General features: G+C 38.4%; 1 protein-coding gene across 3 annotated transcripts in view; it reads right to left on the reverse strand.

The window, feature by feature from the left end:
• LOC106515463 (cell surface glycoprotein MUC18) overlaps positions 1 to 24,863 on the reverse strand; it is a 36,704-nt gene that overhangs the window by 6,658 nt on the left and 5,183 nt on the right. For all 3 annotated transcript variants that reach the window (XM_014005287.1, XM_014005286.1, XM_014005285.1), the window contains exons 2-11: positions 6,203 to 6,327; positions 5,883 to 6,117; positions 5,477 to 5,547; positions 5,298 to 5,385; positions 4,150 to 4,329; positions 3,130 to 3,257; positions 2,817 to 2,952; positions 2,605 to 2,720; positions 2,325 to 2,466; positions 2,097 to 2,221 (exon numbers count right to left, since the gene is read on the reverse strand). In XM_014005287.1, coding sequence (XP_013860741.1) covers positions 2,097 to 2,221; positions 2,325 to 2,466; positions 2,605 to 2,720; positions 2,817 to 2,952; positions 3,130 to 3,257; positions 4,150 to 4,329; positions 5,298 to 5,385; positions 5,477 to 5,547; positions 5,883 to 6,117; positions 6,203 to 6,327 — 1,346 coding nt within the window. The remainder of the gene's footprint in view (positions 1 to 2,096; positions 2,222 to 2,324; positions 2,467 to 2,604; positions 2,721 to 2,816; positions 2,953 to 3,129; positions 3,258 to 4,149; positions 4,330 to 5,297; positions 5,386 to 5,476; positions 5,548 to 5,882; positions 6,118 to 6,202; positions 6,328 to 24,863) is intronic.

The following is a 24,863-nucleotide window of genomic DNA, read 5'->3' on the forward strand; positions in this document are numbered from 1 at the left end:
ATATATATTTGGTGTGGTTCAGTCTTATTTATATCAGTTTTCACATTATTGTACAAAAACAACTTTTGACCCTCTGCAACGTTATTATCATCCACCACCACTAAAGGCAGGTGACCATGAACCTTTCTGTTCTGTCTGTGTTAGCAAAACATCTTATGAACCATTGATGGGTTTAACTGAAAATCTCAGAAAACAAACAGACAACATTACAACTGATTATTTCTTCTGAATCAAATCAACTGAAATTAGCAGCTACTGCTAATAAACCTTAGCAAACACAAAATGAGCTATAATTCTGTAATTTTTACAGATATTCAGCTAAATAGGTCTGGGGTTACTTACATCATGTACTCTGAAGGCTAATGTATGATGAAACATCCTTTAATAACTTTGGCTACGCAGTGGATGATTTGCAATTTGTCAATGAAGTTTATTTTTAGTATAAATTTAAAATGTCAAAGTTGCAATTCAGGTTGGACCAACTGAAAAGTGGTAAAGAAAAATTCAGAAATGTTTTTTTTCTACACAGATGTAGTTGTTGTAGTTATCAGCATTTGTATGCGTTTGAGCTATTTTAACTTTGAATGGAAAATTAAAGATTATTGTTTCTCTGATCTTTAGTAGCTTTGTAGTAGTTTTGTACTCTTTTTTTACATCTTTATTTTTCCACTCTTGAAAGTGGAAAGTCCAAARCGTTCCTCTTAAAACAAAAATGCACCCATAAATAATTTCTAAATAAATAGRATTTATGGTGACTGGGGATGGATAAARAACCTATAAGAGCAGGGGCCTCTTAAGTGGACCCATTGCTCTCCCCAAAACAATTGAGCTTTAATCAAACCTTCGCATCCCTCYGAGGAAGGACCCAAAGTCAGAAATGCTCAGTGATCTTGGCGTCTCAGGATCCATAAAAGGGTCCCCAAGAATTCTYCTCCTTTGCTCAGAGCCAGGCAGTGGCCTCAGTAGTGCATWGAGGTCTCTAATTCAATGCCACAGGCATCACACAGACCAGTGTCATGGAGTCCCATCACCATTTTGTGGCAACTGAGCAGGTTGTGCCCAGTTAGGACTCCAACCAGCATACTTAGTTTTCCTAAACCTAAGATTTGGGACATTTATCAGYTCACATGCCTKTCTACAGTCCRTCAGCTCCCTCCAGTGGATTAAGTGTTGACGTCTAATCCAGGCCTGTAGGGCAGTCCTACAGACTGCTGTTGAGGTACCTACAACAGGCTCTGGTCCTTTGAAGTGAGCCTGACTGCCAGCTTTTGCAAGGTCATCAGCTTTCTCGTTACCATTAATGCCAGTATGTCCTGGTACCCATTTAACAGTAACACTGTTATCTCTCSACAGTTGGATGACTGCTTCGGCACACTCCCAAGCYAGTAAWGATGTAAAGTGTGGYCCTTGGAAAGCTCCAATATCACCTTTGCTATCTGTTAGGATATATCCTTCTGTGTACACTGAAGGTCTTTAAGAGATGCCACACACTGGTGGATTGCATGTATCTCAGCTTGAGATACAGTTGCAAAACCAACTAGTGAGTATTTGTACTCTCTTTCACTATGGTTGTGCAAAATCAGCACCCCTGCATCTACTGACCCCTTCAGAAAGGATCCATCTGTAAAACAGTAGAAATGATTGGAGGATCTGTCCATCGTAGAGAGGTTATTCCAGGCAGATCTATCTTCAATACCTGCCTTAAAACTTTGCGTAAACATAGGGAYGGGTTTTGCTGTTTTAGTGCATGAAGATCAGTGATTGGTCCACAGGGAGGTCCAGCCTTGGCCATAAATATCAAAGTAACATCCTCCTGGATGCCAGGACCCAAAGTTTCCTGGCAAATGATTGGCTGGAAGATGAAATACGCAGTTCTAATGGGTTTAATGCAGAGGCTGATCTGTRTAAGCACCAACAAAAAAGTTTCTTATCAGCTGGCTTTTCTCCTAATGGGTTCGATAACTGAAGTCTTCAAGAGTCCGTTAAGTAGATAAACAAAACAACTCTTTAGATGTTTTGGAGTTGAAGATAAGCCAAAAAGACAGCAACTACAAAAAAGAAAAGAAAAAAAACTTGGAGACTTTCCTCCACAGTACCTTTCCTTCAGAGTTGGTCCAGGTGATACTGGGCGTGGGGTAGCCTCTGACATGGCAGCTCAGTTCAACAGTCTTCTCAGAAGTTTTTATATCGTCTGAAGGTTTATCTTTTATTTCCGGTGGTCCTGCAGGAAGAGATACAAGAAGCAACCTGATTCCCATTCAGTCACAAAAAATAAAAATGAAAAAAAAAAATCAAGACTTCTAAGTGACTAAAAGATATCTCACCCCTGACGTGAACACGCAGCGAGCTTCTGGTTTCCATTCCATCGATCTCAGGAACAGACACCACACAAACATATGTCCCTGCGGCGTCAAATGTTGCACTCTTCAGGATTAAAGTGTGGCCTTTAGAAATCTTTTGTTCATTCTGCGCACAATGACAAACAATAAAAGATTCAATCCTTCAACTTTTATAAATAAAAGATGTTCATCAGCAGTCAGCTTGATGGTGCGAGACAATGGCCAGGTGCTGTTTTTATATCTGCACATAACCAATGAGCATTACCTTAAACCAGATGGTCTCCGTGGAGAGAGAAGACAGGGCGTTGCAAGTCACCTTTACCTCCTTCCCGCTGTCCACCACAATGGTTTCTGAAGGTTTTATAGCAGCAGGATCAAGATCTGTGTAAACAGAGAAACAAGGGAAAACAGTCAAAAAATAAAAAGGTGATTTTTTTTTTTTTTTTGTTACAAATGACATCAAAGTGAAGTCCTTACAGTGGACGAACACTGTGGTGTTTCCTGAGATCGCCTCATAAGTCTCTATGTCCATTAACGTGCACTCATATTTTCCGCTGTTTAGACGGGTAACATTTTTCAGCACCACCAAATCATTGTCCCAAGTCTCTTCACTCTACAAAACACAGCAACAATATTAATAAATTCATCCCTGGGATAAATAATGGTATTAACATGTTTAAATTAAATAGAAACAAAAAAAATACAATTTTAAGCCAAAGATCTGCCACACATCAACAGGAAAATGAGATTGTAAATGCAAGTTCGTTTATAAAAGGACTGATTTTCTCACTTTTGTGTGCTTGATGGTGATGACGGAAGGAGAATTCCCGTTGCCTTTGCAGCGAAGCTTAACCGTGTCCCCCTCTTTGATTTTACCCTTTGGAGATTCAACCCAAAGGGTTGCAACGGTGGAAGGATCTGAAACAGAATCAGGCATGTCAAACAAATCCAATAACTTTCTTTTTGTTTTTCATTTCTTTTTTCGTAAGAAAGCTTTAAAAATTAAATCATAGCCAAATAAAAAATCTCCAAAAATTCTGGTAAAACTGACAGAACAGACAAATGCATTGTTTTAGTCTTCCTGCTTTTTATTCCTTGAATCTGCAATTAAACTTTTCCTCAACACATTATTCATGTGTCAGAGCAKCTAACTAAATATGTGAATTAAAAACCTAACCATGTTTTTATAAGTATAGCACAGATTTTATAAAAAAAAAAGCTAGCAATGCTGTCCAAAGAACTCTCTTCTTCAGAAACTGTTTAGAAAAAATCCAGACCCTTTCTAAAATGATTACAATAACATCGTAACCAATGAGCTTAAATTTAAACAAATAAGATTAATGGAGTTAGAAAAGTGGAGTCTGTTTTGTTGCAAAAGGCTGTCAAAACAAGAGCTATCAAAGTAAGTTTGTGGTGTTCTTTGTTCATTTTTAATAATAAAAAAATGGGCTTTAGCTTTTAATTAACTGAAGTTGTGGGAGCTATTCTTCATTATAACCATAAGGGATTATATTTTTCCAAACAAATACTTTGTAAAGCTTCCAGCACTTAAGCACTGATCCAAACCACTGTTACTGTTAGGTTGTTGCAAAATTAACTCATTCAGGATCAAATTTTTAGTGGATTTCTGTTGCTTTGCAAACACATGGAGACAAAAAAAAATCACTTTTCCTTTTTAATGTGGAAGATGTTGAGGCACAGATGGAATCTAAATCCATTACCATTACAGTGAACTAAAAATAAATAGAATACAAGCCAGGCAGTTGTGAACTTCATATTTATAAAAAATAAAATAATAAAAAAAACTCACTCAAGACAGTGATGTTAATAGTTGATGTTTCGGTCATGATTGTGGCACCAGGAACAAAGTAGGTGACCTCGCAATGGAAAGTAGCATCTTTGTCCTCCGCCTGCACCTTCAGACTCAGCTCACTCTTCACAGAGATCAAACCGCTCGACTCAAAGGTAGGGAAAGACACCACATCCACAACTGGGACACACAAAAACCATTAGCAAAGATAAAACCTAACCCAAATCCAACACTGTGTTCATTTTCAAACCAGCAAATTCCTTTTTGAAGAACAGAACATGTTTTGATTTATTATTTTTTTCAAGGAATACTGTTTCATTGTAGGAATACTTTTCTCTAAAAAAAAATCATTGTTTTAGCACAGCAGCATTTTTTATCTACATAAGGGCTATTGAACTAAATTCCTCAGTGGGTCCGCAGTAAAGGCTGCTTTATGCTTCAAGTCACACGTCCCCCTGCTGAGTGACAAAAAAATTGCGTAACTTCCATCTTCTTGACTGCTGCTATCCCCCAGTGACAGCAGCCGTGTGCATTGCCCCCAGTCAGAACTCTGCAACATGGACCTTGCGACTGACAATGTGTGATTGGTCACACAATCACCGACCCGCTGTCTCACATAGTACTGTATAAGACAAACATTATTCAGTGCTAACAGCTGAGGGGTTGGACATTCAGCGAGTGGAGTGCAGGAGGTCCAGGGGGATGGTGCCCAATTACGTTAGGAGAAACACTACATTATGTAAAAGGGCAAGTGTTATCTTTTACCATTTAAATTGGTATACATTGTGATGCACTGAATCATAAATTAGAATTTAAAACAGATTTAAATATATATTTTCTATTATATGAAGTAGACAGATTTATGTATTTATTTATTTGTTTTTCATTCATCAGCAGGCCTGACTGAAGTCACCTGCAGATCAAATGTGGCCCGCGGGCTGCCAGTTAAATAGATTGATGTAGGTATGTCTGTGGTTTTTCTCCAAGTTTTGTTGTAGACTGCATATATGAAAAAAATAATAATATGATTGTAACAATGGAAAAAAAGGGTGTGTGTGTACCACAAAAGTATAAATATCAGTTTAACCAAATCAAGCTCAAGCTAAACTGTGCAGCTCAGCRCAGGAGCTGCTTTAGTTCTGGCTCACCATTTGGAATTCTGCGCAGCGGCACGTTGTTCTTGTACCAAGTGATGTTCGGTTTGGGGTATCCGTTTCTCACCTCACAAGTGCCAATCTGAGTAATAAAAAAATTCAAAAGAGAAAGTCAGAAAATTTAACTTGACTTGTCAACCTTTTACAGTCTTTGTTTTTAAAGACTTGATTACCTTTGATGGGTTGTCTTCGTTGACAGAGATAGCATTTTGAACACCCTCTATGGTGGGAAGGCCAGGTTTTGCTGTGGCAAGATAAAAAAGCAATTTAACATGCAACAAAAGAGGATTTTTTGTTTGTTTGTTTGCTTATTTGTTCATTTAGGATTATTTTGAGTTGTGGTAAAAACCGAGCTGTCAAAATACTGTAMAAGTGTCAAAATCCATGAAAATAAGACAAAAAAGAATTTTAGTAACCAGAACACTGACGATTTCAAAGATAAATCTCTTTTTTAGCCAGTCACATTAGTTCTGTTATTTAAAATATTGTGGAAGGGGACCAACAAATTAATCTGCAAATGTATTGTTATTGTTAATCTCACAGCAGTTGTGTCAGCGATCAGACTACAGTGAACCTCACCAAACACCCTCAGCTTTGTTCTTCCATCTGCGGACCCATCTTCCTGGTCTATGACAGCTTTAACCAAACAGATGAACTCCACATCGTCTTTCAGCTGCACCTTTGTGATGGTCAGAACCGCTTCTCCGGTGGTGTGATTCATGTTGATCCGGTTTGTGTACGGAGTGTTTTTGCTTGCAGCTGTCACCATGCTGTCGTGGTACCAGATCAGCTGCCTTTCTCCAGAACCTGGCACCTACAGRTTCACACATCAGAGCGTCACATTTACACAAAGGTTTCAGCATTCTGGGTTTGTGTTCTCGAGGACTGATGAAACTCACATAAAACCACTCCAGGACTGTGCCACCGATGCCGTCGTCCGATGTGTACTTGCAGGTGATCTGAGCCGTTTCTCCCAGGAACACCTCCACTTTCTCCTCCATGGTTACCTCAACAGCAGCCCAGGCTGAAAGATGAAGAATGAACAAGGTCGATGGTTTACTTCAGTGCTTTTTGATTCTGCTAAACCCAMAAACTGAAAAAGAAACAGCCTTTTTTGATCAAATTAGGTTTAAACATGTTTCATATTACAGAAGGAAGGTTGCAATATTTTCCCTTCATTAGGAGGTGATAAAATATTATTTGCCTTTTAACTTTGGTATTACTATTTCCCGTTTTACTTTTTTCAGTATTTGTGTAAAACAAGCTTTTGTCCCCATTATATTTATAAACCTCTATTTCAGTAGTATCACTTAGGACATCAAAATGCACACGGACAGAAATATGTGAGTAAAGTGTTACAACCCAAGCAGTACAAATACTGCATCAGATCTATATTTTGCATGTCAAAGCATGATGATTTCCAAATGTTTTGTTTAAAGGTCTTTTTATTGTTGTTGTTGTTGTTGTTGTTGTTGTTGTTGTTGTTGTTGTCGTTGTTAGATCCCCATTAGTTTCAACCAGAGCGGACTCTTCCTGGGGTCCACACCAACAAAACTTAAAAACACTTTAAAACAAAATAACCAGTACAACTCAAACAAATATTCAAATAAAAGAAAAGAAATCTGTACAAAAAGACAGAAAARGACAACCATTACACCAAAAATCCTTATTTTTAGTGTTGCATGACAACATCCACACTTATGGTAAGTTTTGGGGTGTGGGAGGAAACCAAAAAAGAAAAAAAAACACTCCTGTATGAGAAGAACATGCTAATTTTAGATCAGGGATGGGCAACTGGCGGCCCGTGGGCCACATCCAGCCTGCGGGTGACTTCCATCCAGTGATGACCACCCCAAATAATTTTTTCTAAACATAAATCAAGCACKTGCTCCTGGATTTATCCTTTTAAATTACACAAACGTATAAAAGTGTATCAGTGGCACTGAATTGTTTGTAATAACATTTGCCACTAGACGTTGCCTCTTGAAATAACCAGTAATCCTCTCAACACTCTTAAAAAATATATTTCTGGCCTGAAAGATCCCTTTTTTTTCTTTCTAAACTACTACACCCTGAGCAAACAAAAGCTGACTATGTAAAAAGAGAAACACAGATTCAGATTTTTTTTTAGCTGACAAATTACTTCAATAATTCCTGTGTGAGATTTCCAATGTCCTCATATAGTCAGTATTAACCAATCAGCAGCTGCCTCGTATGAACGCAGTGTTAACAACTCGTAAGAATCATCTCATAATCCAGACCTGAGTTAAGTTCTGAGACACTGCATATCCAAAAAAGCCCCGGAGGTTTATAAAAATTACATTTATAAAAACTAAAAGAAGATGGAAGAAAGTCGTGTTGGGTGAAAGCGAAGACAGAGATGCTATGACAGGAATGAGAAGCCCACCCATGACCACATTAATGTGCTGCATTCCAACATGTCACCCTCTCACAGGAAGAAAGGCTCGATTTACACGCAGCACAGAAGCCCCTCTGTTCCTTCCTGATCTATCTGTGAGAAACCAGGGGTTTCCCCCTCGAGGGTCTATCAAAGTGACACATCCTGCTGGTTTAATGGAGGGACCCTCCGTTTTACGCTCTGCCCTGTGGGGTTTAGGACGCCACGCAGAGACAGAGCTTCCCGGGGCGTTTAGTTGTAAATTTCACACCGGGCCATGTTTTCAACGAAACAAACACCGCCTCCAGTTTTCTCAGCCCTGTTCGAGTTACCTCGCCTTTTTTTTTGTGTTTCCCCACCTGCCTCTCACTCTGCAGCGCTCTGCTGTTTACGCCTGACTAATGGAGCTGGACGGATGCTTTCCTGTTATCCAATTAGTTTGTACGACGCAGACGTTTCCTGGCCATTAGCGGTGGGAAGGACACCGGTTCGCTTGCAGCATCCCCATCCTCCCGTCGCATCCACCTGGAAACTTAGAAAACCTGCTGTAATTACTTAAGACTGAACATCTCAGAGACGTTTCCTTCATCCCATCTGACAGCTGACAGATACATCACGTCTCATCTGTAACACGACCTGTATATATCCCTGCGCTGCAGCCATCAGAGGCACCGCGCTGCCTCCGATTGATTTCTGATGATGTGAGGGCACACTCTGGGGTTCCTGCACAYTGAATCAAAGTGAGACTGAAAGAACAAAAGAAGAAAGAAAGATGAGCTCTCTAGAGCCCATTCAGATAAATTTGGTGGACAGCTACAAAGCATTTAAAATGCATTCATTTTAAAATTGAAAGTTTAATTTTTAATTCAAAGTTAAATTGCTGTGGTTGTCCATGGTCCTATTGCAGGAGCATGCCCACGTTTTAACTGAGAACAATCTGTTGATCTGACCCGAGGACTCTCAGCTACTACCAGACCACACTGTAGCAGCAGAAACAGCAGAATGCAAACAGCGGCAAAATGAAGACGTGTCTTGCGTAAAACCAGACCAACCCCCCAACCCCACACCATTTGCTCATCTGCTCTCTGGCATGGAGCCCAGACCACAGATGGACATCAGTGAGGAAGAGAAGAGGACGTCCACCTTCAGCACATTAACTTCCATTTAAATCAAATTACAGTCCGGAGCTCTGATTAATGTGAAAGGGACAGCAGCTCAGGAGGGGAGTGAGCTAACAACATTACTGCTCCCCTAATGTTTTGTTTGTTTGTTTGTTTGTTTGATTCCAGATTATGAAAACAAATATGTTTAGTGTGTTTACTATCTTCCAAAATTCATAAATCAGCCTTAATTTTTTTTTATAAAACCTCCAGTGTGTCTCATTATCAAAACTAAAAAAAGAAAAAAAAACTGAAACTCTCTCAACTTTGATATTGATCCAGCTGCAGTGTTTATGTTTCCTCTTGTTTATGTGTCTTGCAGTAGCATATTTTAGGAATAAATCTGTGAATTTTGTGATTATCAAATTAATTTTATGAAGATTTGTATTTGTTGTGAGCATTCTTTGCAAAAACCTAAAACTAATCTAGAATTAAGACAGTACATCCTGTTTTCTTTTCATTCAGAAGCTGCACAATCCTGAAACAAATTACACTTGGAATTTAATTAAAATATTTCATCCTCGCTGCTGTTCTGACCTTCACATTCTGTGCGTTTAGTTTCCTAGAAAAGTTGTGATATTTGATTTTCTGAGTCATGCCTAACTACTTTTTCTGATAAATGTATCACTTTAGAGCAGAGGGGAAATCCCTGTTTGGACATGCTGTAAAAAAAACATATTTTCTGAGGAAAGTCAAAGACCCCTGCCCCTGCTGGTGCAGCAAGAGTTGTTTTCAGGCTGCTGACTTAACAGTCTAAGAATCTTGTTCATGTAGAAATAAAGACATTTATAACAAAGTGCTCAGGGTGTCTGAGTCCAGACTTTTGACAGTCAGTCAAAAACACAATGATTCAGGCAGAAAAGATTGGTATCTAAACAAATACTTTAAAAATAGTATTTTAGAGAAAATATTTTCTTTTTCAAACTTTTTCCTGCTAATTGAAGAAGCTGCAAATATCAGAACGATTATGTACGAAACTTCTTTCCCCATTTGCTAAAAAAAACTCAAGTCAAAAAAAAAACAGTAAACTTGGCCAGACTTTAAAAACAAATAACCAAAAAAAGTGTTCACTTCATTTTAGAGCTTTCACAAAAGATTGATGCTGATCTTTAGAAATCTAAGCAGCTAAGCTTAAAGTCAACTTAATGTTTATGTTGATGTTTACTGCACCCAGACTCAGCAACTAACGTAATTTCAATCGTGTGTGTCATGTCATTGCAGATTTAAAAAACAATTGACTTTAATATCAGGGCTGCACCAGTTTTGAAGAGTTTATTTTGTTAGGTCATTATGTATGACATTAATTTTGATTTTACATTTTTTTTCAGTAGGTTGCATCAAGAGGCTGGTTATCAGATTCCTCACTGGTCTTTGGATCATGTTGAAATCAGAGACAGGCATAAAAATTAATGATACCACACTTAAACTGCTGCCAAAATCTATAATAAAGAGAAAGGCCATGGCAGAACATTTTACATGGAGCAACAACTGAGTAGAAACATGATTTAACCAAAAATATAATTTCATCGTAAACATATCTACTGAGAAATAATCATCGATGTCAGGAGGACAACTGATACAAAGTCTGACATTTTCAAGCATGAGCCTCAGAAAACTGAACAAGTTTTGATAAAAGACACAAACAAGCTCTCATACCAAAGTCACTAAGCAGCATGAACTAGAGCTCAGACTCTAGTTWAAAAAAACATTCATATTACATAGTAAAACCCAAAGTACACAACACATCTCGGGACGCTACAACTCATTCACAACTTTTCAAACAGCAGGTTTGGTGAATGAACAGAAGGCGCTGTGCAGCCTCTGAGCAGACAGGAGCGATGAGGAGGCGTTTATCTCAGAGCGGGAGCAGGCAGCTTATGTTTGCATTACTTATGTAATCAGTTTCTTCCACCAGAAGGTTGGATTTCAAGGTACGACATTAATGTTTACATAGCAAGGATTCTCCTGCTAAGACTCGGTTGCATTTAGATCTGCAGTGTGTCAAAGAAAACTATGAGACGGCAATGAAATTTTACACACAAAGGAAGCAGAGCAGAGCTTTTCTTTCGGAGTGTGTGTGTGTGTGTGTGTGTGTGGGTGTGTGTGTGTGTGCAAATGCACTGGTCATTAACTGAGATTTAATTTCAAATTATCATGCTCAAATTATCCCATCAGATGACCCCATAGTTGTATGACTTAAAGGCAGCAAACCCAAACAGACGGGTGATTGGAACATAATTATAATCATCCTAAAAATAAGAACTGCATCATGTTGAATTATAGACAATTTATTTAATGTTCTCCTGGTTGTTCGTGCTGAAACGTAGAGTGAACGCCCTGATCACTCATACCCCCCCACCCCCCCACGCACACACACACACACACACACACACACCACCAGTCCTCATCTGATTCCATGCGACAGCTCAGTGACATGTTTTCAGTCCTCCTGTCACGTCTAAGAATAACAACAGCCTATCAAGCTTGTTTGGTTACACGATAGAGGGAAATTACAGAACACTGACCTGACTGGAAACAGAAATAGCAGGACATGAGACAAAGAGAGCAATGAATCATGGGAAAATACAGCCTCAGTCAGRATTTTACTGTACTCTAATCTAAACAAAGTTTGGATGTGAAGAAATCTAGAAGCAGGAAGGAGATAGAAGAGCAAAATGAATATATATTAAAATGTCTAACTTATTTGCAAAAAAAACCAACTGTTAAATGTGCAGTTTCGTTTTTGGTAAGAATTAGAAATAAGTCAGCTTTAAAACTAACTTGTTTCGTTTAGTAATCAAAGATTTGTTTTTTAAAAACAAAATGATTACAACTCTAACAACACAAATAAGAATAAGAACACATTTTATTATTATTTTAGAAAATAAAGGTTAATTTGAAACTGGGTGAAGAATAATATTCTTCACCCAGTTTCAAATTTGTTTTTGTAGGATAAATTACCATATTTATTTGTATTTAATACAATCTCATGTATAATACGACCACCCTATTTTGAGCTTAAAAAGCATTAAAAAATTAATCCTCAAACTACCTCTAATTTCATACAGACTTCGAGATATTTCAGCCTTTTGCAGTCTTTATACATATCAGTAAAATGATCATTGGACTATTCATTTTATTTTAACAGCAAACAGTATGTACTAAAAGATATTTTGACAACAAATATTTATCAGCTGTAGCAGTAGGGTTGGGCATAATCGTATTGTGTGCAATTAATTGTCAGAAAAACATTAATCAATTACTTTTTGGCATTTGACGATTAATACGATTAATACCACCAGGCAGACTGACTGAGGATTACTCCGGTCAGTCCGCTCGCTGCTCCTCTTCGCTTCAAATATGACAAATGTTAAAAATAAAGTTCTGTAATTTATTTATCTATAAACGCAATTTAAAATATGATGTATAGCCTGAAGTCTGTAATTTTCACACAATTTGGAACAATTCTTTACAAATAGCAAATCTTTCCCACTAAACTGGTCATGTGACTACAAAATAAGGGTGTTCAGGGACTCCAGTGGATTAATCGTCAAATTAATCGGTATCGGCTAAATACCACAATTAATTGTGATTAATTTTTTTGCCAATATTGCCCAACCCTATGTAGCAGCATCATATGAATTCTGGCATTTTACACATAGTCCACCAGGATACGCCAACACAAAAGTCAGAGACTTCACATGAGATTTGGGCCATCTTCAAGGGGAAAAGCAGATTATTTCCTACTCGCGAGCGCCTCCTCTGGTGGGGAAACATTTTTTCAGGGATAAAAAGTTTTTCAGCACACCGGTAGACGGCAGCCATTACAGACGAACATGTGTTTGTTGTTGTTCCAGAAGCGGCCCGGTCACACGCTAATGTCATTAGTTCATTATCATTACTAAGGTGCAGGACTACTTTTTCCCCCCTTTTTTTCACATCATGTCGCCTGCCTGGATCTGTTATCTCGCTCTGAAGAATGGAGGAGTGTCAGAGGTAAGCTCGTTTCAATTGTTTTTTACGTCGTGCTCTCATTTCCAGACTCAGGCATTTTGTGAATGAAGTCGATACTTCAGTTAAAATACATAAGTAAAAATATTTATCCGAGTGTAGTACTACCCCCCAACTTTATGGATGATTTTATGGATTTAATTTTACGTATTATACTTGAATAAATATGGTAGTTTATTTATTTTTTGTTTAYTTATTTATTTAATTGATTGCATGTATTTTCCTGTTTTTTTTTATCTCATTCTCAGTCTATGTCTTGTAAACCCCAACTGTTGGCCATAAGCTGTAAAATACAGAACCTAAGTAGATGTCACACACCAGTTATACAGTATTTCTGAGCTGTTTCAACACCTCATGTCCATCCTATATCTGTTTAAAATCTCTATAATGTCTGAAGGTCCTAACAGATTTGACTCATCTGAGAAACTGACAGCTAAACAAGGGTCTCCCTTTTTTGCACAGCAGCCCACGCCCCCGTCACACCCCCACCCACAAATAAATGGCTCAGAAGAATGTTATGAGAGACTTTTTAAAACCATGGACCCTAAAGGCCTTGTCACTGAGCATCAATCACACTTGTCCACTGATGCACAGGGAGACATTTCAATGGGGATGCACAGACACACGTCACACAAGATTCATGGCTGAACGGCCTCTCAGCAACTCGCGAGATGCAACAAACTCAGCACAAATTGTCACACAATGAGCAAGCCACAGAAATAAAAGATCAACTAATGTGCTGAATGTGTGGCCTTTACTCCATCTAACAATCAAATAATCCACAGTTTATTATGCATGTTTTTTCCCCTCATAATCTAACCATCTTTATTCACAAATGTGCGCTTTTTTATATTAACAAGTTTGAAAGTTTTTCATTTAATAAGGAAAAGCCTCATGAGGGTCACGTTCAGAGAAAAACTACTGGTGCTGCTGAAGCTTTGGCCAACATGGATGGCTTCACTCTCACTGTTCTGGCTGCACACACCAGTTCTGCTGAGGTTCTGGCCAACAGCATCAAACAGAAATAGCATCTGGAAACTGGACTCCAGGAGACTCACAGGAACCTCTGATGTGAACGCACCAAGGCTGATGGGAGTTAAAAGGAAAAGCAAACAGATACAACTTACCAGCATCAAATTATCTGATAATAGTATTGTTTTACTTCTCAACAAATAAGAGAAAGAAATGTGACCATAGAAAAAGCATTTATGATGTTAGACATAACTTTTTTAAGTGGCCATTATAACCAGACTCATACAGTTTAGTTACCATCTTGGTTTTTCAAAATCTGAAGTTTTAAACAAGTGATTAAAGGTGGTATAGTTTTATTAATTTGTCAATCACAACCCTAATTCACCTCCTGCTCAATAAATAAATTGACCCATTTGTGCAATCATAGGAGCCGCCCTCTCCTCCACACATGGGGGCCGTGGTAGCTTGGTGGTCAGTGGTTGCATCAAGAAGAGCATAAAAATGATCGTCGTGTGAGTTAGCTCTTTGTGGTAACCTGTGGAGAAGGGAGCAGCTGAAAGAAAAAAGCTTTTAATCTCTGCAAACATTAAATAATAATAATTAATGCTCTTAGATCACGTTTGGGCCTATTCCAGCCACATTCAGTCTGTTAACTGTCTGTTTCAAACACATCTCCGCTGTTGCTTTCAAATCGACTGTTGCAGGGCTTTTATTCTGAAGACTGGATGTTTACGTCAGCTGACTTCCAATATGAAAATCTTACTTTTTACTATCAGAGGTGACATCTATTTAACAACCTGCTTTATTGAACCCGCAAATGATTTCTACCGGCAGGCATAATTCATTAACCTGCGCTCTTACCCAGCATTCTGTTCTGCTTTGAGTCAGTCGGTTTCAGGTGATGTTTTAACAACTGTGTCCAGAGACAAAGAGATGGACAGCAGCAGCTGCAGCAGCCAAACTGCCACATTCCCACAATACCTCAGGGAAAACAAGGTCATCTTGTCGCACTCATGTGTCTGACACTTACTCCAGCGGCGCACACACACATCCCCGGGGATCTGAAGCCGAGCGCAGGCAGTGTTCACGTAACACGCCATTAGAATTAACGTTTTCCAGAAGGACAGATAAAGAAGACAAAGAATGTAAATACAGAGGAGTGGATCAGAGTAGACCACACAACAGGAGGAGGCTAGAAGGGAGTCACACTTCTCTCTGATTTCTCCTGATGATCTAATGATGCGTTCCTTTTCCACAGACCACCTGTTATAGACATCAGTAAGGGTCAAACAAGGTTCGATTCCCAGGATGCACCAACACTGCATTTTTGAGCAAAGGTCTGCTGACTCACAATCGTTACAGCCGTACAGTAATAAGGCTCTTATAAGGTCACATCTGCCAACAGCATCGGAGGAACACTGCACAGCAACAAAGCAGGTTTATTTGACACAGTAAATAAAAACTGGGCTCAACTTGAACTAAACAGATGGTACTCTTCCACCTCTGTTGAGCACATATCTTATATGGAAATAATTTACATTTACCCGCTGAGCAATATACATATTTAATATATTGAATTTGTAATCTGAACGAGAAGGGATGTTTATGCCGAATGATAATCTGAACGGTGTGAATGTAAACACTTATTCTGCTGGTTGTGGATAACTGACCTGACTGTGCGCACTGTCACATGGCACATGTCCACCTGGCTAGATGCTAATATATCGGGGATGCAAAATTAGCTGGTTAGCGATACAACGAAGAGCCCAAAATTACTGAATGCCTTGATGGTGGAAAGTGTAGGAGCATGGAGTTATTTCAGCGATTGTTTATGTTTGTTCATTTGTTTATATGTTCATCACGGAAACAGAACTTCTTCCGTGGTTTTATTAGGTAAAGAGTACAACTCTGCGTATGTCAGTACTTCTACTCTGAATAAAAACCAGTGCACATAAACTATCGTCATGATCGGATTAATTCTTTTGTGTCCATATAAACGTGTACATGTGGATTATTTAATCAGAATAAATTTCAATCCAATCAAAGAATTTTGTGCATGTAAACAYAGCTAGTGACTGCTGGATAGGAACACCAGTGACCCACATGACCCAAAAAGGAAGAGACGGGTAAAAGAACGGATGCATGAATCTTTATCCAGAATGTTTTCTGTCGTACATCAAATTTTGTTTTCAAAACATCCATCCATTTTCTTTACCCAATTTTCCTTTCTGGGTTACGAAACAAATATTGATCAACAGAGAACCAAAATACTTCAATCTTTTCATGTTGTTCTGCAGGGATTTGCCGTGATGGCTTTTGTTGATCGGTTTCATGTTTCGGCCCACATTTTGGAGCACTTTTTCAGGACATATTGGCAGCCATGCATGTGCCTTCAGCTGCACGGAGTTGCAAAGGTTTTCCTCAACTGAAGTTAATCCCTTTTTGATAAGAAGCTCTTTGGTCTTCTGTCAGCAGTTTACACAAAAATGGTTCATTCTGTTCTCCCGCCTTTGATAACCACTTCACACCACAACCTACTGCCCTTTTCACACAGTTTCCACACTCAGCTATTCTGATAGGCCTCCCACACATTATGTTCAACTCCAAGACTCTCATATTTAAAACAACATTGGGAATTCCTCTCAGAGAGCTACACCTTCTTCCATTACAGCATGCATGTGTGTGTCAAAGTGGATCTCTGCGGGCCATTTCCTCATGCCTGCTCCCATGATGGTACAAACGCCCCCTCCATCCTCTTTCCCACGTTCCAGGCCACAAAATGGGTCTCCATATCAACCAGACTCTGCGAGCAGGCAGCAATAAAACAACACAAGCTGTATGGGAAAGGCCAACAGGGACAGTATTTTTGTGACGAAACACAAATGAGGGGGAGGGAAGCGGTCTCATGACATGGCTTCATAAGTATGAGAAGTGTGCTGCTAGCTGTTGGCATATTGCGACTAAAGATAGACTGCAAACGCACACACATTGAGCTCTTTACCCACCGACTCAGACGATAAGAAACAATCTAACAGCTCTTGACTTATTTGGTGGAGGGTACAATAATGAAGAGTTGTTTTCCTCTTTTTCACGGCAGCACCTCCTGCTTCCTGTGTGCACAGGTGTTTGAGAACATGAGTCCAATCTTGTTTTAAAGCAAAAGTTCAAATATTTAAACTGGAGTTCTGTCAAAAGGTTGTGATGGAACAATACCTCAATTGCTATACATATTGGAGCCATAAAATAAAACTGAGTCACTTGAATTACAACTTCAACTTTCAGTCCTGCAAAGAAAGTTTTCCTCCATTACAAGTTTGAAGTATTTTACACAAACTAAGAGGAAACCACCAGTGATCAGTGGTAAGTGACCGCAGTGAGCCCACACAGTCGGCTCTGTGGAGTCAGCGGTACGGCCTCGGGTCCAAAGGCTGACAGGCTGCATTAGGTTAAAAGGCTTCTTTCTCTCGTGCATTAGATCTGCACAAAAGCATTATTTCACAAAAACAACATCTATTATTAAACAGTGTGCTGTAGGAGATCCTGACAGACGCTTTGTGTCGACTCGTGTCAGAGCAGACTGGAACAGCTCAACAAAACCTGCAGCTCACATTCTGGCTCTCTCTGACCTGGGAGGGAGGGATATTTTACTAACCGACTAAACTCGAGAAATAAAGGCAACTGTATATTCTGACAGGATGGAAAGAATAAAATAACAGTGATTATTAATAAGTGACCCAGGATTATTATAAATTTAGCACAAAAAGTAAGAAAATTTGTGTTTGGTAGATTATTTCTTCATTGTAACAATGCTTCTTGGCAACAAAAATCTTACACTGTTGGAAAGCCTGTTCGTTTACCTTTTAAAAAGTGCCAAATTTGTAAGGAACGCATTTGTGGGATGAGCAGTAGAGCTGTAGAGCAAACAGTTTATTTTGTTGTTATTTTTGACACTTGTTCTGAACCTCTGGTATGCCCAGGTGCTGACAATCAGATGCACGGTGTAAGATTTATTGCTTTGTTACAACAAAGAAATAACCTAATAAACACTAATTTTCTCACTTTTTGTGCTAAGTATTAATTTTTGTAATATAAAGGGCTATAAATCAGTAAGGATCCTAGTGAAATAATCAATCAGGAAATAATCACTGGATGTGTATCTATATCTGATTAACTGTTAAAGTCAAATTACCTCAACATGACTGGTACATCCAACTGTCATTTTTGCAAATATTGTGCTAAAATTTGATGTTGTCAACACAAAGCTGAGCGTGATACCTCATGTTTTCACGAGATCAAGCAAATGCAGCTGTAAACATTCATGTGAGCCAGTTCTCCAACGTTCCCGTCATTTGTGTTATTTTCATAAATTCTTCACGCACTGTTGGCTGGCTGAGCAGACAATTAACCAAAATATCACCTAAAGTCAGCAGAGCTCTGAGCTCGTCAAGTCTTCTCCTCTCTGATCCTTGAATTGAAAGATGTATCAGAATAAATCCCGCCTTGTCYGCCCAAACACCTCCCAAACACAATTCTTTTCTCTCATCATCATGAGTTTATTAATGGCAGCTTGTTTTCCTTCACAACAGCCCGGCAGCTGTTCCCCCCCGCAATTATTAGATCTGACGCTCCCGGTAAACAGAACAACACTGAGCACTAATCTCTGTCACGTTAGAGAGCAGAAAAGAGCAGCTGAAAGGGGAGAAGCCCTTTGGCCAGACAGGGAGGAATTCTCACACAATGGAAACACTTAAAAAAGCAACTGAGAGCGCTCTGTGAGCGACTGACCTCTGAGCCAATAAAGAAGAGGAGCTGCTCATGAATCAGCGGCTATATTAAAAAACGTTCAGTTGGGCAGCAGCCTGAGATGGAGAACAAGTTGCTGGATTGATTTCACTTTCTTCTACAGCCACTTCTCCATGATCGATAACGTCAGATCCATTTCTGCAGTTAGAGCTGATTTCAGCAACTTTTRGCTTCTTGTCGCAGATTGAAAACAGGTGCTTTGCTGCTTTTAACCCCYTTTTGTGAACCAATCTGACACGTTTGATCAAATACAGTACGTTGCTGCACGTGTGAACACAGCTGCTTTACAGGTGGGCCTCAGAGAGATATCTGCAAACCAAATGCATGAAACATGATTTAAACTAAAGTCTGCTCTCAACATCAAAAAGCAGGTTCTCAGTTTGAGGCTTTAGCAGCATTTTTCTATAACACTCAGCTTTAAAAAGATGCTTCAGATGTTTTGTAAATGCAGTTCTATGGAAAGTATACAAACTACTATTGTCTTACCTGTTGTAGRTAGCTATAAAGAGCTATCTACAACAGGTAAGATATTAATTCTTCATAACTTTTATGCAGAACCCCTCTCACAGAAGATCTGAACTCGTGCTTAAAATTCGTACTGACGCAGCTCCAAAGATGCTCAGAGTAAGTTCTTTTAATTGATMCAAATTTGTAATCACTTTAATGTACAACAACAGCTGACACTTTTATTTTAGTCAGTAACACTCCCCTTGCAGAAACTACGGTTGGGCAAAATCTTATTGTGCGCAATCATATTTGCCACTTTTCAATTACTGCCATTAGTGTCATGTGATGACGTAGTTTTGTGCGCAACACACAATCACTATCAGKCCTGGAGAAGCTAACGCTAAAACTAACCCTATAAACKTGTTAAATCACCTGAAACACCAGCAAAAACCAGAGTACGAGGGAAGAGAASAGGTGGACCAAGGCCACAGCGTGGGCCACATGCAAGTGCAACTATCTTCTATTAATCATCATATTAATTGTTTTCTGCTAAATGRTACAATTAAATTATGACAAATGTTCATGTCAATACTGCCCAACCCTAGCAGAAACAAACCCATCTGAAAAAGTCCCAAATTTTTGTTGTGCTTGTTAGCCTGATGCGTCAGTTCCCCAAACGTCATGGAAACCTGACCAATGATCCCACAACAAATCATTTCTTTAACTGTTTGAGGGAAAACAACAATATCTCAGCTCATTCCCATCTATGAAAGCAGAACAATATCAGGGGAGAGGTCTGAGCTAACACCACTTATTCCAATAAATCTTGTTGACTCATATAAACAGTTTACCATTAGAGCAATAAAGCTGTTGAAACTCATCGCGTCAAAGTTTTGAGGTTGTTTGGGAAATAAATAACTTAATTTTCTTACAAATTAAGGAAATTGGGAGTTTTGCAACGCCTCTGAAGTTCATAAATCTTGGCTCTGACAACGTTTTTTTTTTAACTCACACATGGCCAATTTATCAAACATCCAATATTCCCTCTGACAGAGTGAGTAGTGTTGATTTCCACATTCTTGTAAACCTCCTCCAACGCCCATGACTGTTAATTATCTCTTAAAGCCGTGGTGCCCTGCGTGTAGAACCATCATTTTGACATYGGAGTCGCTGTGACTGACAAGGAGGAGCAGATGGCTCATCTGAAAGCCATTAAACCACCTTTGACCCCAGAGCAAGAAAACTGAACTACTGGAGTGTTTCCAAGAAAAACAAAAAATAACGACGACTCAAATGTTGAATTGCTTGTCTTCACTGATTTAAAAAACACTCTTTCAATCAAAACACAACTTAGAAAGTATTGGCTCTGTGCTGCACATAAATGTGTTAAACTGTGAGTCAAAGCTTACAACAGCTCTGTTAATGTGGCAAGGTGAAAAGTGAGTGAGAGTCAGAGTCAAGGATGAATGCAGACTTTCAGCTTATTGTTCCAGAATCCCTTACTCAAAGAAAAATGAGACAGGCAACCATAATTTACTTACACCTGAGGACAATTTAAAGTTGTCAGTTAACATAAGATGCATGTTTTTGTTCTGTATCAGGAGAAAACCCACACAGAAACACAAAAAATGTGTGTGCCATGGCTGAAATGGTATGTGTCAACTAASTGAAATTTACAAGCTGCATTTTTTTAAGTAATTCCAAGTTTTTCTTTTTATACAGCTCTGACAAACTCACTGATTTTGGCTAATTCTGATTTCCCTCTGAGAGCAATCATTAAAAATGCTCATTTTCTTTTTTTTCTTAGACAACTTCTGTTCACTTTCAAAAGACATTAAGGTGATGTTACAAACATCCATGACAAAGCGTGAGCCAAAATGTTGCTTTCCATGTCTGCACTGCAGCAGGAGAATGTCTTCCTAAAAAACTAAACACGTGTTCATCATCATGTTCAGATTTTACCCAGATTCCTCCTGACCACCACCTCAACAATGTTTTTGTAGAGTTTGTTTTATAGTTGATACAGCCAATTATAGTTACTTTGGTTTGTTGTTTCAGCCGTGACCTGAGAGTCCTTAAGCAAGAAATCCCATAAAGAAGCTTCATTTATTTATTTATTAACCCTCACTACAAACAGAAGTCAAACATGCAATCATAAACAATCGCTAACGATGAATCGATATAGTATACAATTAAATTTAGGAGTTGCACTCTGATTACTGACTTCATTAAATCAGTTTATGATTTAAATATGACATCAAAGCATAAGAAAAAGGCAAAAAAAAACTAAATTCAGATCTGGAAAAAGACTCAATTCTAACAATTTTTAGACATACTTTAGATTTTCTCCAAATCAATGTCTAATTTGCATAACTTTTTTTTATAAGTGGGGTTCTGTGGAGATGTTTTGAGCAGTTAATATCTTACCTGCTCATAGAACAACCTTAGTTTGAAACTGTTAGCTTGTCTGCCCAGACGGTCAAGCTAATGGCAAGGTCACACAGAACCAAAGCCAAACATTTTTGTTGTTTTTAAAACTCCAGTATCAAAAGATGCACAGCAACTCATTCGGACGTTAACGTTTACATTGAATTAGATGGTTATTTGCACTGACTTACTGTGTAGGTCTGTGTTCAGTGCACTCAACCAGAGTCTGATGGTAGGGTAAGGTGGTGTACGGATCAATAGCCACATTTGCTTCGACCACGTTTTTACTTTTTACGCCGTATAACTTTTGCATCCTTTTAAAAGGATTTGACTTCATGTTTTCTTTATGGAACATAGRTTTTACATGGACCATTACCAGTAGTTCACATATGATATGGCATTTTGTCTTAATACTGGGTAATGTGAAAATGAACAAAAGTTAATAAATTGTGTTTTCAAAAGCGAATGTGTAGCTTATGAAATTGGGAATTMTTTTTAAGATGTAGTAATTCAATTTCAATTCAAAAAATTATTCATTTCATCAAAAAATAACTATATACAATAAAAAACTAAGAAAATACACAAATCAAAATAAAATGAAAGGTAGCAGAAGAATAAATCTTATGTCTGCCCCTTTTAACCCCAGAATATATTCAAACAAAACATATTTTACAATTATAATTTAGTCGTGACCACGCAGAGTTTGGTCAAAATTAAACACTAAAATGAGGTCGTTCAAAGAGCTATCCACAACCAGTAAGACACTGACTGCTCAGTAATTTTGTATAGAACCACACTCCTAAAAATTTGAACCATACAGTAAYTGAAAATACATACAAAACAAAAAAAGAAAAACATTTCCTCAACAGGTCACTTAATCCCCAGTCTCCTTAAAAAATGTCCTGTATGACATGTAGTAAAACTTAAGTGTCTGACAGTGTTTTTAACTGGTGGTGTACACACTTAATTATCAGACTTGATTACTAAAATGCAAACAAATGAAGATGTAAAAAGCATTTACAGTGAACGTGGGTTACTTCAAACAAGAGTGTCTGTAATTTTAAAGACAGGTTAACTAATAAAATTTTATAGCAACCACTGACTCACAGCTTATTCTGAGGTGGTTTGTTGCTGTAGGATTTATTGGTTGTTCAGATGAAGCTGAGGCCTTTATATAATAATCAAACATGTTTGAGCTGCATAATTCAGTTTGTCACACAGAGAAACGGTAACCCTGTTTTAACCAAACTAACACCCAATGACAACAGGTTGTTAAATAGAAGCGGAGTGGAGCTGATAGAGCAATGCTTCCCAAACTTTTTATCTTCTGACCCACAAAATATCCATGGCAAAAACTTGTGACCCCAAATATTACTGGTGTGAGTACATGAACTTTGTTAATAACCCTAAAAACACAGGCTTTTTGACAATATAAACAGCTTGTACACAAATATAAATACTTATCTTTACTTATTTTGTGTTTTTGTAATAATTATAGGGAAAATATTACATCAGCAATTATTTTATTACCCTTTAAATTGATTTCTGGAGATTATCCAAGGTGCTTCATGACCCATAATTGGGTCCCAAGCCCAACTTTGGGAACCAAAGTGCAGTGGTTCCCAAACATTTCAGCTTTTGACCCACAAAATAACATTGGCAGAGACCTGTGGCCCCAACTATTTTTGGATGAGAAACATTTGTATCAGTCAACAAAACATGGGCATGGTAACAATATATCCATTTTAAGTATACTAACCTCACTCCTTTGTAACAACTAGGGCAAAAAATGTAATTAATTCTGAAAATCTTTTCAGGACCCCACCTTGATGTTTCGGGACCCCACTTTGGGTCCCGACCCCAACTTTGGGAAACACTGTGATAGAGCATGTGTTCTCCGTGTGTTAATCTGTCTTTGAGTCTGGAGGGTGGGGGGTTGTGGATGTGGTCACGACTGCACCAGGTGTCTGCAGCTGTCCTAACTTCAAAGCCCATTTAGAGCTGCACTCAGTTCCAGCCTGAGGAGAGCTGGCTCCTCACATGTTCTGCTGAGCTGAGCTGAGCTGAGCCCTAATCTGACTGACAGAAATGGATTTGCCCTTCAGCCAAATATTGAGCAATAGATCAGAGCACACTGCTGTCTGTGGTAAAAAAAAAATCCATGTTTCACGTGTGAAGACGAGGCAGATAAACTACAGAGGTGCTGAGCATCACTAGCTGTGGGATTTTTTAAATATTAATAATAAAACTGAAAGTAGCAATATTAGCATGCCATTGTTTTAAACAAAGATGTTAAGTGATCTGTTAACACTATATAAAGGGGATAAATCTCAGCTACTATCACCCCAAAGTTTAGCTATTAATCTGTAAAACTGACTACTATATCTATAGTCCAAGACATAGACCATGTTTATCTGCATAAAATTTACCAGCAATTTTATTGGTACCCCATTAAAGTACATCCCTTCCAGGTATACAAAACCCATTTCTTACTAAATTTCTCCCCGACACAAAGTCAGAATTCAAAATTAATGCTAAAAAACATGGCTTTGACTATGTCTATACTGTATAATATCTGACCATAATTGCCACATCTTTTGCTTCAGATAAGTTTTTTTTATTTTATATTTTTTGTACCAAAATGTTAAAAACTGATTACTTAATTAAATCCAGGTAACTAATATTAAACCCAGGTTTTTTAATACCTGGAAAGGATGTACTTTAATGGGGTACCAATAAAATTGCTGGTACTTTTTATGCAGATAAACATAGTCTATCTTTTGGACTACTAATTTTGTGTTTGCAAAGTTCGATTAGCTTTGGTAATCATCTTGAATCAGGCTGACTTCAAAAAGTTAATCAGCTGTTAATGGACATTCAATGATTATTTTCTGATAGCTTTATTAAAATCCAGCCAATGATTTATGAATTATTTTGCTAAAAAACATACACACATAATCAGGGAAAAACAGTAGAGTATAATAAAAAAATAATTCAAGAAGCCTACGGATCTAAATTTTTCTAATGTCAACAACAAAGAGCCGAGTTGAACTTTAGTTTGAGGCTAAAGCGAGGACAAAAGCTTGTATTTTATCCCACTGATAAGGCTGAACTGTAAACTTCCTTCCTTTCCTTCACGCTGTAAACACGAGGTAAGCTGCTCGCCAAGGCAACAAAAAGTGTTGATATTCAGATAGCCTTCGAATCATCGTGTCTGCAGAGTGATTTTATTTTTTGGCTGGAGCTACACCACTCAAACAATCGTTTGCTGCTACTAAGCTAACGCGCAGAAAATGGTCTTGATGACAACATCACAAAGAGCCCCCCCCCCCCCCCCCCCCC

The sequence above is a fragment of the Austrofundulus limnaeus genome, unplaced genomic scaffold, assembly GCF_001266775.1.
Source record: "Austrofundulus limnaeus strain Quisiro unplaced genomic scaffold, Austrofundulus_limnaeus-1.0 Scaffold29, whole genome shotgun sequence".
Taxonomy (NCBI): Eukaryota; Metazoa; Chordata; class Actinopteri; order Cyprinodontiformes; family Rivulidae; genus Austrofundulus; species Austrofundulus limnaeus.